We start from the raw sequence: 14,148 nt of genomic DNA, 5'->3' as shown, positions 1-14,148 counted from the left end.
GAAACTGGGAGAAGCTTGCGGAAAAGCGAACGGAGTGGCGCAAGTGCGTTGGAGATGGTCGCAAGTTCTGCGAGGAGGCTTGGTTTGCGGCACTAGCAGATAAAAGGGAAAAAAGCGGCCAAGTGCGAGTCGGACTCGCGCATGAAGGGTTCCGTACCATTTAAGACGTATTAAAAAAAAATCTACTTGCTAGATCTTGTTCAACATTTTACCACTTTGGACACACATTTTACCACTTTGGAACTGTCTCTCGCGCAAACTATTCAGTTTAGAAAAAAATGATGTTAGGAACCTAAATATCATTTTTGAAGACCTATCCATAGATACCCCACACGTATGGGTTTGATGAAAAAAATTTTTTTTTAATTTATTGACGTATTAAAAAAAAAACTATTCACTAGATCTCGTTCAAACCAATTTTCGGTGGAAGTTTGCATGGTAATGTATATCATATATTTTTTTTAGATTTTTCATTCTGTTATTTTAGAAGTTACAGGGGGGGGACACACATTTTTTCACTTTGGAAGTGTCTCTCGCGCAAACTATTCAGTTTAGAAAAAAATTATATTAGAAACCTAAATATCATTTTTGAAGACCTATCCATAGATACCCCACACGTATGGGTTTGATGAAAAAAAATTTTTTTTTAAATTTTTATGACGTATTAAAAAAAAACTACTTACTAGATCTCGTTCGAACCAATTTTCGGTGGAAGTTTGCATGGCAATGTGTATCATATATTTTTTTTAGATTTTTCATTCTGTTATTTTAGAAGTTACAGGGGGGGGGACACACATTTTTTCACTTTGGAAGTGTCTCTCGCGCAAACTATTCAGTTTAGAAAAAAATGATATTAGAAACCTAAATATCATTTTTGAAGACCTATCCATAGATACCCCACACGTATGGGTTTGATGAAAAAAAAATTTTTTTTAAATTTTTATGACGTATTAAAAAAAAACTACTTATTAGATCTCGTTCGAACCAATTTTCGGTGGAAGTTTGCATGGCAATGTATATCATATATTTTTTTTAGATTTTTCATTCTGTTATTTTAGAAGTTACGGGGGGGGGGACACACTTTTTACCACTTTGGAAGTGTCTCTCGCGCAAACTTTTCAGTTTAGAAAAAAATGATATTAGAAACCTCAATATCATTTTTAAAGACCTATCCATAGATACCCCACACGTATGAGTTTGATGAAAAAAGATTTTTTGAGTTTCAGTTCTAAGTATGGAGAACCCCCAAAATTTATTGTTTTTTTTTCTATTTTTGTGTGAACATCATAATGCGGTTCATAGAATACATCTACTTACCAAGTTTGAACAGTATAGCTTTTATAGTTTCGGAAAAAAGTGGCTGTGACAGAATCGGACAGACAGACGGACATGACGAATCTATAAGGGTTCCGTTTTTTGCCATTTGGCTACGGAACCCTAAAAAGGCACTGTAGCGAAACGTCACAGTCCGTCGCGAATTTCCCTTGCCAGCTCTGTGGCAGCGTATGCCGCTCTCGCATCGGTCTTTTCAGTCACCAAAAAAGATGTTTTGCGGACATTGCACTACAGATCGTGTGAAGTATAGACGCTATGGCCAGTAGTAATTTCTAAGTTTTCCCACTTTTCAATTTATAGTCTATTAAATCTAATAATAAATGTAGTTTAAATAACCATCAAAATGACCCAGAATCCATCGAACCAAATATTAGATCCGTAAATAAGTACTATATCTACTGGGAAAAATATTTATTGACAATAACAATATACATAATGGATATATACAGATGATTACTATAACTAGCTTCTATCTAAAATAGGCCCTTGAGGCATTGTACCAAGGATGCTGGCGGCATTTCCTCGTTGTATCGCAATACTGATACGTTGTGCGAGGAAGCCGCCAGCTCTTCGGTCACCAGTTACGTCAATATTATCTACTTAATTTTGTTATATTCATACCAATATGGGATTCTATTGAAAAAAAATAGAGAAAGAGAAAGTATATACGATTTGTGTTGAAAAAAAGGTTTCAGTTAGACTACAAGTTTTTTATTACAATATCTGGGTCGACCACCAGTCGGTCTTCCCAAGTACGACCCCTTGGCCGATCTCTTGGCAAAATCTTAAATAACTTTAATAAAAAACACAAAGAAGCGCTGGTAGCCTAGCAGTAAGTACGTACGACTTTCAATCCGGAGGTCGTTGGTTCAAACACCGGCTCATACCAATGAGTTTTATGGAACTTATGTAGGGTATGTCACTTAATCGCTCGCATTTAAAATAAAAGTTGCTTTTCGGTGAAAGAAAACATGGTGTCGTCAAGCTCACCATACGTATTAACCTATCGAATGAGCTAATGCTTTTACGGATACTGGAAATCGATATGTCAATATACTACATACTCGTACCTATACGAGGCCTGGACGTTAGTGAGATGACGATATGAGTTGTGCTGGTGTCCGACTTTATTACCTACATGTAACATGAGTTTCACATGCTTATCCACCTGGTTTCTTGAGCTTAATAGTCGCCTCCAAACCTCCCCTTACAGCGACCCCATTCCTCACACGAGTTTACCCTGAGTTCATAGCCGTCAACAACTTCCTCGGCTCACTGTTTGCACTGAATATACGTTAGTCAATCTACGTGAGGCACATCGTCATCCTAATAACAGCATAAGACCGTTCTTGAGTAGATATAAAAGTAAATATTCTAGCACTCACCATTGATCTGTTCGCACACAACCACTTTTCTTTCCGTCGTCCGAGCGTCTACCCGCCAGTCCGCCCCGTAAAAATCATAACAAGATAGAAGCAATGTTAAACTTGAACGTGACTGCCAGCGCCATCTATACAATGACGCTGGCAACCCTTAGCTGATTCGCGGTATCCGCGACACACCCGCCCCACAAGGAAAACTACAATATGATTTAAATTAGATCAGTTTAATCAAAATCGCCAGATATGTAGGTAAATCAAGAATAATAATGATAACATCACTATGGTGAAGAGCGATATAGTTGAGCTGTCCACTTCCGAACCCTTTCTCTTGCCCTTTGCGCTGAGAGTCTGGATGTCCTGAGATTTTGTACAGTTGGTGGCGTTGTCGAATTGGGTGCCGAGACATCCTGTTTCTGAGACTGGTCTGAGTAATCGCTTGTCTTTGTGTTGAGCTGATTGAGAGCAGGCTCCTCGGACTGGTATGAGCTGAGCTGAGCAGATACCCCGCCGCGGTTTGGTTCGTTAGGAGCAACCTGAGTGGACTGTGCGTCATGATCTTTAGAAATATTATGCGAATCAATAACAGAGTCTGAGATTTCCAACGGGTATAAATGAGCTATGGACCTTGTCAGTGTTTCGTTAGGATTAATTTCTACTTTTGCAACTCTGATCTCCCCATCGTTGCTTTTGATTAAAGATGATATCCTACCGACTTTCCAAAGAAGCCGGTTACTGCCACTACCTTTCGCCTGAACTAATTGTCCTACTTGTGGAATAACATCTACCGTGACCCGCGGCTGCTTATGTAAGATCCTACGTTCTCTCAAGCTGGTAAGGTACCTGTTCGAGAACATCTCGATGAACTCTTTGAGTATTTGTTGTCCTCTTTTCCAACTCTCTATTAAGTCGGCTTTAGTCACAGTAGCTGAGCCAAGAAATTCTTTATCTGATTGATCTGGAAGAACTATTCCACCGGTGCACAGAAAATCGGCAGGAGTCAAAATATGATCAATTTCATCATCTACAGTCGTAAGCGGCCGGGTGTTGACCACTGCCTCCACTTCTTTAATCACTGTCGTCAACTGGGTAGTGTTCATTAGATGTTTGTCAATGGTCCTTTTTAGGCAATGTTTAACTAAGCCTATGAGCCGCTCGTAAAAGCCACCGAACCACGGAGATAGCTCAGGGATGAACTTCCATTTAATATTATTTGCTATGCAATAGCCGCTTGTCAATATATCGGCTGTCAATTTAAATGTCGTGGCGTTGTCTGAGATTATGAGTTTTGGCAAGCCTCTGGCAGCTACAAAACGGCGTAAAGCCAGCAAACATTCCTCTGACGTCAAATCCTGAACCACTTCCATGTGGATAGCTCTAACAGCTAAACAGGTGTATAAACACACCCATCTTTTGTCCGACGAACCGTCATTACGAACTGTGAACGGGCCAAAATAATCGAGCCCCGTGTACGTGTACGGATTACTATATATAACACGCTCTTTTGGGAGAGGTGCCATAGGGGGCAGCTTAAAAGGGCCGCCTGAATGTTTCCGACACGAAAGGCATTGACGAAGTACCTGTTGAACCTTAGATCTACCTTTGGGTATCCAGTACTGCTTTCTGACAAGAGATAATGTGTGTGGCACTCCTACATGGTAATTCTGTCGGTGAATCGTCGCTATTATCTTGGATGTAAACTCGTGATTCCGTGGAAGAAGTATCGGGTGTTTTTGACCGTAGGTCCAATCGGTGTTACATAATCTACCTTTGCACCGAAGTAATCCGTCTGTATCCTTGTAAACACCTAACGATCGACCTAGATCAGTTATTACTCCTTTCGATTCGTCTTTATAACATTCCGCTTGGATCTGTATCAAATTTCCTGTTAATTCGCTCTCGTCTTCGTGCGAGTTTGATCTAACAAGTAACTCTTTTTTATTTTCCACGTCAACCATTTCTTCATCAATTGGTTCTTTAGATTTTAGTTCATGTTCATCATCTATCATTTGTGTATTTGCTGAACCAGCTTGATACTCATCTGGTCTATTCAAGGTTTCCGTAGGACCCTGGCCGCCCAAATTGATTGATGTCAAAGCGTTACATTCTATGGGGTTCACGGGTTGTAGGGGCCATTCTTTCGGATCTTGTTCTAAAAATCCAGGGCCATTTAGCCAGACCTTCATATCATCACTAGATGCATTCGGCCTCGTAGCAATATCCGCTGGATTGAGTTGCGTAGGGACGTATTTTACTTGTAGATTAGCTATTCGTCGTATCTCTTCTACTCTTCTGGCCACAAACAGGGGAAGAAGTTTTTCAGTTGAACACCAATTGATCACTATTTGGCTATCTGTCCATAAAACAGTCCGTGCGATGTTTAATTTAGTGTGCTTTGTCACGCTTTGGACTAGTTTTGCGCCAATATAGGCTCCTAATAATTCGAGTTTAGGTATTTGTAAGTCATCTTGTTGTGATTTATTTGCTACTCGGCTTTTTCCTATAATTATTTGAGTCATAACTTCTGAGCCACAGTTACTGCGCAAGTACACGACAGCTGCATATGCCTGTTTCGATGCGTCTGTAAAGACATGAAGCTCATGAGACGTTGTTTCGTCGGGATTCCTGTTCATTTTGGCGCATCTCGGAATTTTGATATCCTTTATAAGGTTTAGATTTTCAATTGCAGATTTGCATTGCGAGAGGCGTGGCTCTGTGAATTTTGTATCCCAATCAATTTTCTGTTGCCAGAGAGTCTGAAGGAATAATTTTGCGGGCAATACTAGGGGAGCAGCGTAACCACAAGGATCAAATATTGACGCTATAAGACGTAACATTTCTCTTTTCGTGACAGTGGAAGCCTCTATTTGCTTTGTCAATTCAAATCGCAAGCTTAACGAGTCGTTCTTTATATCCCATTCTAGTCCGAGTACTTTCATGGAATCTAATTCTTTGCTTTTAAATTCCAAGGGAATCGAGGCCATGACTTTGACTGAGTTAGAGTTCCATTCGCGTAAATTCATTGAGAGATCATTGAATGTCGTTCTGGCTGTAGAGTATAGAGACATAGCATCTTCAACTGAGTCAGAACCCGTCACTAGATTGTCTACGTACAAATCTTCAGCAATCTGGCGGCAGACTGCCTTATTATTCTTCAATAGATGATACCGAATTACCGCATTAAGTAAAAAGGGGCTAGATATAACCCCAAAGGGTACCCTTTGAAATCTAAGGTGTAGTAAATTCTGTGGAGATGGTGCTTGACTAATGTTTCTAAGCCACAGAAACCGTGTTACGTCTCGATCCTCTTCCTGAAGACCAACCTGCAGGAATGCTTTTTCAACATCTGCGACTATCGCAATACGGTGCTCTCGAAAACGAATAAGAAGTCCAGTCAAATCCTTGAGTAACAACGGCCCGCGGTACAAACATTCATTAAGGCTTTTATGGCCGTTGGTTTTTGCTGATGCATCATATACCAGACGCAACTTATCTCCTTTAGCGATGCAGTGATGTGGAAGATAATGAATTGGGTGCTTTTCCTCAGTCTGAGAAGTGTCAGGAATGATCTCAATGATTCCTTGCTCTAATTGTTCTGAAAGGATTTTGTCATAGGCTTGGATTGTGCTGTTGTCAATTCTCTTCAAAAGGCTGATAAGTCTACCGTGAGCTAGCCCCAAGTTTGTTGATAAATCCGGCGGAGTTGTAATCCAAGGCCATTTAACATGATACCTGTTATCGTAATATTTAGTCGTTGCGTTAAATTGAGTGATAGCTTCATCATCACGTGATGTTGTGGGCGAGTCCATGATTCCTATTGACTCCAAATCCCATAATTTCCGTAAATCATCTTTGTGTAGCGGCAGGTCAGGCTTACAGAGGCCATTTAGCTCAATACTCGATTGAAAGTACGTAAGCACTGAGAGTTGATCGTAACGCTTTCTATCAGGCTTATACCGACCTGACCAGACCCATCCGAAGATTGATTCAACTAAATAGAGGTTATCTAGCACCTTGATTCTGGCACCGCTCATGAGAGAGTCATAGTAATCGTTGCCTATTAGGATATCAACTTGATCACCCATTGAAAAATCATCTGCCAAAATAACTGTCTTCGGGGTGATTTCCTTGATGTTAAGTCCTTCAATTTCAACAGGTATAGAGGGCACGCTATTTGTAATGCGCGTAACCACATTTGCGTAAATACTTGTTTTATTGTTGGTCCTCGTGTTTAAATCCAAACGCACTACGGGGCTCTCTATCTCATTCGGACGGTCAGCCATAAACGTGAACACGGATAGAGTATTATTATCCAATTGAGCGAGGCTTAATATATCTGCGACTTTATTCGTGACATAAGAGCGTTGACTACCATTGTCGAGAAGAATCCGAAAAACCTTATCGTCTTGTTGTTTGTCACCATGACTAACTTTGGCGATGGCAGTTTGTAAAACTGTAGTACCCTTTTGGGTGTTATTTAGCTCATTGACATGTAGATTTTCTGTTTTTACTGGATCCTTCGAGGGACATAATGCTCGATTATGTTTACCGTACCGCCCACAGTGGACGCAATTCTTGAGCGAGCGACATTGTGAGGCCCGATGCCCCTTACTTAAACAGTTGTAACATCGGCCTTCTAATTTCCGTGTTCTCTCGCGTATGGTTTTAAACTCTGTACACGTATCGTTGAAATGTCCCTTTTCACAGAATATACAAGTCGGTTTCATTTTCTTAGTCTCTACCTCTTTTTTATTTCCTTCTGTACATCTTTTTTGTGGATTGGTGTTGGCGTTTCTTTCACTTTGTTGTCTCCAATCTTGACTCCTTCCGTAATATCTCTGATTTGATCCTCTCCCTTGTCTTGTCGGAGAATTGTTCTTTGTAGAAGTTTTCTGTTCACTATTAACGTGTAAGGCTTCCAAACTGCATTTATCACTGTCTTGACTCGATGTGCCTGGTTGTGGTGACAGATTTATACTCTCCTTTATCCTATTCGAGGCTTCCTTAGCAGATATGATGCATTCAATTTGTTTTCTGATTTCGTCGATGGAATATGAGTCTGATTCTGCCTTTAATCGTAGTTCGTAGATAAGATTCTCGGGAAATTTTTGCATTATAATGACGCGTAAGTAGTTATGATTCACATCTTCGCCTAATGATTTTAAAACCCTTAGGTGCCGCTCTATCTCATTATATGCTCTTCTGCTGTCTAAAACCGATTTATCAGCAGCCTTAATATTATATAGCGCCGTGTAATGCGCATCCACTACTGTAGATGTTTTTCCAAAACGTTCCTTGAGTGTATTCACTGCAATTTGATAGTTTTTATTGGTGATATCTAAACCTTCAAGCGCTCGCTTAGCCTCGCCGTCAAGCACTGATTGTAGGTACAACAACTTATCCACGTCCTTGAGATCCCGGTTGTCTATATTGGATTCGAATTGATCCCAAAACGTATGCCAGTTGAGTATGTTACCGTTAAACCTAGCGAGCTCCATTTTCGGCAGTTTGCTGGTGACAAGGCGTTGCGGTTCTGATTGATTCTCTCGATGATTGTCCTGGCTCTTTAAGTTAAAGGTCAGGTCCAGCTCTACTACAACCTCTTCCGCTTGAATTTGAGTGGTCGTGTATGACGACAAATCGTCTGCGGATGGACTTTGGACCAGTTTGAAATAATGGTGCATTTCTGTGACAAAACGGTCTATAGCTGATCGGAGTTTAACATAAATGATTTTCACTAATTTGATATCGATGGAATCTTCTGGTGCGTCCTTTGCTTTGCGTAATAAATCTTGCCCATTTTTCATTAATGATTCGACATTTTTGATAAGCAATCTTAATCTGATATCAAGTGCCTCCTGCATTTTGACTCAGACACACTACAGGTTACAACTAAATGAGACGTCTATGAACCAAACCGTTATAATTTGTTGCGACTGTAACAATAAAAAACGATGTGACTAGAAATTCAATGTAACATCTTTAATTTTGTAAGTTGTGAACGGAGGGTTAAATTTGAATTTCAAAATAACCGCAATGTTTTTATTATAACCTTTATAATAGCCTGATTTATATTAAATGCGATAAAACTAATTATGTTTGCCTTCTAATAGAATGTTTCATAGATCATATAGGCAGAAAATCCATTAAGGTTCAAACAACCAGTAGTCGGCAGGTAGAAAGGTAAAAATAAACGTCACTTAAGTTCGTTTGTTATTTTTATTGATACATTATGTATATTTGTTTATTTATTTGCGAGCATAAGGAACGATCTGTTGTTGAATTCTAGTTTCTATAGACCCAACACTTCAGACATGGTACTTTAGTTATATGTATAAAAGTTTATTATTTCCAGTTCGCTATACATCCCTAAGTAGTAGTTCAAACCTTCAAACATGGCTACTACCTATTTGAGATGTCATTCCGCAATCAAAACATTACTCACGTACAATGTAATAAGAATCAACTTCGCGCGTAACATAGTGCCTATGCTTTAATTCACAATCAGTAATTTTATTCGGAGTGCCCCTAATATAACTTGAACCTGAAGTTAATAGAAAATACATTGGATCGGAAATCACACCTAAACTGGTTCTAATAGTGAAGAGTTAATCTGCAAGCCATGGTAATAACGTTCCGTGTGATAAATAAAACACTAAACAATGAGCGTCGAGCGTGAGATTATGAATCTTATTGATACAATGTTAAGATCTAAACTCAATTGTAATTGAAGTCGTAAAGGTATGACTTATACTCATGAAATTCTAATACAAATAATTAAACAAGTCTAGTTTTTTATGTGATTTTATTTTTCTTATATAAAATTATATTAAAAAGATGATCATAGTTGTCATTAGATACCTGTAATTTTAAACAGACGTAGGTACCTAATAATGTTGATTTACTGGCCATACGAGATGCCGATGTAATGTGAATCTTCTAGCTCAGGCAATAAAGTCGCTATTCGAAAGGATGGACCATAAATCGATCAGCAAATTTTATTTCGCTTGTAAATGTCGTCGGTGCGTAATTGATTAATTTAATTATGCAATAATATTATACTAAAGACTGATCATGTGACAAAACTAAATAATTAAAGCATCATCTATGTAATCAAACATAGATAGCAAAATTCAATCTTGTTTGTATTAACGCAACATTGTGAATATAGATTATGATTAAATCTACCTCCTGTTCACTTTAACTTCTTAGGTATGAGTTGGTAACTAATTACGAATGTTGATGGATACCTATTTATAGAGACGTCCTTCGTAAATAATTGTTATTGTAGGATTGGTGATGATGTTACCTGGAATACATTGATGATATTGGACTATCCCCATTACGGCCTTATATAATTAGATTCTTTTCACCACACTAGCTGGCAAAGGCCCTCATGATTGCTCAAAAACGGATGAGAAAGCTGCATTTCATTCACATGTGTGGCAAAGCAATCTGATGCAAATATTGAGTTGCTTCCTTATGTTGGCTGGCACGTAGAAGTGACTTATAAATGATGATTTTGGATGATAAACATCTAATAACGTTCGTTTGGATTTGATTTGGTTTAACTTTGGTTGATATTTTACAGCTAGAACCCTCCCCGCGCTGATGAGGTGAAAAATGTTGTGCTCCACTCGGTGGCGAATCTCCCAATCCTCGTGCCCTGAAACCCTCGCAACGCTCAATACTCCCCTCTCGAATCACTCGCCACGCTCGTGGTTCAATATTGTAAAGACCGGCCAAACAACAACTTTGCCCCCAGTAAAACAAATAAGTATTAAAATTCCTTTAAAAAAACCTTACCTAAAAAAAAAACACTCCGTTTAATTTCATGCATTGGGCAGTTACGTGTTGTCGATTTGCCGTATGGGTATGGATCAGGGGCGGCGGGTCCATACAACTCGATTCCCACCGGCTTGCCTAAAATTTATTGCTACATAAACCAAACCTATATATCATCATTAAAATTAAAAATAAATCCATAATGAAAACACTACGTATTACATTACCTTGGAATTGATAACACGATTTACTAAAGCACTAATCATAGCAGGCGCGCGAAGTGAAGCTAAGCTTGACTATTCAATAGTATTCATTCATTGCGCACGCCTCACTTTTATCATGAAAAAAAGTACATAATGTTAAGGTGTTTTCTTGTTCCGAGTTGCCTAGCCAGAATTTTCACGCGCCGCTACTGGTATGGATGGTACTTATCGCTTGCCCCATCACTATTCTCTCTGACCTGACGATCGCTGCAGCGACGAGGGTTCGCGCGCCACGTCCGGTGCAATAAGACCCTCGCTCGCAACGGCTGCACCCTTAGCCCCGCGGTAGTGTAAACAGCTCCGCTTATACTGGACGAGTAGCAATTGTATTTTTGTTTGCCAACCGTCAATGAGTGAAAAGCCACTGTATCGCTCCTTGTCGTAATCGTTTTATCGTATCCATCAAATAAATATGTTGTGATAATTTGCCCTTTGTAGTTTAAAACCATTTTACAGAATGGAGGTATCCTCCTTGAGCTGGTGTGATGAGTGCGGCGATGCGCATAGCGCGATTATTTTTGTATATACCTACAGACATTGCAATCGCTTGTATATTGAAGAGCAAGAATATTCAGTTAAAATGTAATTGCTTATACTTATACACCGTTGATCCACTAACATTTCCTGTAAAACCCCTTGTCGTCAGGAAAGCATTACATTTTCCGTTTAGTAAATTTAAATGCGGACATAAATTAAAGAAATTGACCTTTTATCTATTACATAGAAACGATTTTCCAATCGATTGTCATTCTGTTGTGTAACCGTTCATTGTATTAATAATGTATTAAATGATGATTACAAGTATATCTGCTAAAAAAAATTCCAGCACGCTCCACCATGTCGTCAAGCTCACCATACGTATTAACCTATCGAATGAGCTAATGCTTTTACGGATACTGGAAATCGATATGTCAATATACTACATACTCGTACCTATACGAGGCCTGGACGTTAGTGAGATGACGATATGAGTTGTGCTGGTGTCCGACTTTATTACCTACATGTAACATGAGTTTCACATGCTTATCCACCTGGTTTCTTGAGCTTAATAGTCGCCTCCAAACCTCCCCTTACAGCGACCCCATTCCTCACACGAGTTTACCCTGAGTTCATAGCCGTCAACAACTTCCTCGGCTCACTGTTTGCACTGAATATACGTTAGTCAATCTACGTGAGGCACATCGTCATCCTAATAACAGCATAAGACCGTTCTTGAGTAGATATAAAAGTAAATATTCTAGCACTCACCATTGATCTGTTCGCACACAACCACTTTTCTTTCCGTCGTCCGAGCGTCTACCCGCCAGTCCGCCCCGTAAAAATCATAACAAGATAGAAGCAATGTTAAACTTGAACGTGACTGCCAGCGCCATCTATACAATGACGCTGGCAACCCTTAGCTGATTCGCGGTATCCGCGACACATGGTGAGGAAACCGAACTAATCTCAATTAGGCCTGGTTTCTCCTCTGGATTGGAAGGTCAGATAGGAATAGCTTTCGTAAAACCCTACGCCAAATCTTGGGATAAGTTGCCAAGCGGACAGCAGGCATCCCATTCCATGAGCCGTGGCAAAAAGCCAGGACAAACGCGAGGAAGATGATGAAAAGCTGTTAAATATGTTCAAGTTCCTGTTAAAAAGCGAGATTTATTGATATGACTTGGAAATCAAGTTTCTTACATGGTATTAAGTCAGTTTTATTTCCAAAGGCACTAAAGAAGATTTACGTTTAGGCATGAAGCTCGAATATTTATCATTCTTAGTGGGGATACGGAAGTGAAAACGAATAAAAACTGAAGCGAGGGTCGGACTTGTACAGGCGGGGCCCTTTTAGGTATAATTATGGGGAAAAATTCACTGCCTCGAGCGGAATTCGAACTGGCAACCTTTCAGAATACCAGTTGAATCGCTGTAATCGACTGTGCTATTGAAATTTCTCGACCCCAATAAGTACTACAAATAAAAAATATTTGGGGACAATGCCCTAAACTAAGCAGAGATACCGCCCGATTCGAAGAATGAGATACGATAACGATAAGTTCTGCAGCGGTATCATGGTCGCATTTTTATCACTTGTCATGTCATGCGTCACTTTCGCACTTACAAACTTGTTAGAACGTGACAGTCTAACAAGTATGTAAGTGCGAAAGTGACAGGTATAGTGACAGATGATAAAAATGTGACCATGATAACGCTGCTGGTTTAGATAAGTTCTCATTTATAAATATCGTTTGTATAATTGACAGAAGCAGCTTGATTCGGGCAACTAATGTCACTTTGACGTTATATCGTATATAGATCTTATTGGGATCACAGCGGAATCTAAATAAACGTCAATTTTGACATGTCGTTTAGTTATCGATCTTTTATAGTTGGACTACTCTAAAATACATGTTAGGAACAAAACTACTTACCGTCCTTACCGAGATTCGAACATGGGAGGCAGTGTTGGCCGTAATTAAACGTACTCGTATTACGTTGTAGTTTAATTGACCATCAATTAATACAAATTGAACCGCAAACTGTAGCCGTCCGGTACGGTTTACGGTTCAATTTATAATGGTTTCTGGTCAATTGCAATTGAAGTTCGGGCAACACTGCTAGTAGGCCGTTAAATATTGGTATTGTTTTTTTTTTTTTTTTTCATTTATTTGTCATAATAATCGTTAAATCAGCTTTGAGTACCTAAGTAATCTAGTCAACCGCTGAACATTTGACGAAATTGAGTGTTCTTTGAACAACCATTATAAATATTATTATTACATTTTTAAACTCGATGTAATTTGAATATCTATATTTAAAATACATTTTAAGTTTGAAAACTGAAATTTAAAACTGGCTAAATAATTGAAGTAAGTGCAAACAAATACAGTAGAATATGTAACTGAATAAAACCTTTATTTTTAAACCGACTTAAAAAATGTACATTAGAATATTACCACATGAGTAATCAGGTATTTTACAGCCACAATGATTTATTTAAATAACTTATACTGCTTTAATAGACAAATGCACTGAGATTGTAATAATATGATATAAATCTCATTTCCCGTACACATTAAATATTATGGTATACAATACGCAATGAAGTGTAATACCTACGAAATGTAATTACATTATAAATGTACTACTACTACTCCGTTGGCTCAGCGACCCAAAATGAGACTTGGCCTCCGACACAAGACAGCGCCACTTTTCTCGGTCCTGTGCGACCTCGCCCTCGACAATTGTAGACTCGAAGTTCGCGGAGATCCGCCTCCACAATGTCGCTCTAGCGATACCTAGGGCTTCCAATAGGACGTCCTCCTGCTATGCGACCCAGGTACGCTCTTTATTATAAATGTATAATATTAAAACGGATAATATTGTGTAATGACTTGTAACGA

At 39.1% G+C, this 14,148-nt stretch overlaps 2 protein-coding genes across 3 annotated transcripts in view; one reads left to right on the top strand and one right to left on the bottom strand.

Annotated features, from left to right (window-relative positions):
* The window catches only part of LOC133525502 (connectin-like), a 189,187-nt gene that overhangs the window by 151,523 nt on the left and 23,516 nt on the right, over positions 1–14,148 (top strand). The window lies entirely within an intron of this gene.
* Positions 2,923–12,183, bottom strand: LOC133525496 (uncharacterized). Its single transcript, XM_061861754.1, has 2 exons — positions 12,011–12,183; positions 2,923–8,650 (listed from the first exon to the last, which is right to left on the bottom strand). Exon 2 carries the CDS (start codon positions 8,576–8,578, stop codon positions 2,996–2,998), a length of 5,583 nt encoding a protein of 1,860 aa, XP_061717738.1. The 5' UTR covers positions 8,579–8,650; positions 12,011–12,183; the 3' UTR covers positions 2,923–2,995.

The sequence above is a fragment of the Cydia pomonella genome, chromosome 15, assembly GCF_033807575.1.
Source record: "Cydia pomonella isolate Wapato2018A chromosome 15, ilCydPomo1, whole genome shotgun sequence".
In the NCBI taxonomy this organism is placed as follows: Eukaryota; Metazoa; Arthropoda; class Insecta; order Lepidoptera; family Tortricidae; genus Cydia; species Cydia pomonella.
Note: the sequence above shows the minus strand (reverse complement) of the source record. Positions and strands in the feature narration are given on the sequence as shown.

What these genes read in the sequence shown, in the direction of transcription:
- LOC133525496 (XM_061861754.1), bottom strand. Translation starts at nt 8,578, where the DNA reads ATGCAGGAGGCACTTGATATCAGATTAAGATTGCTTATCAAAAATGTC.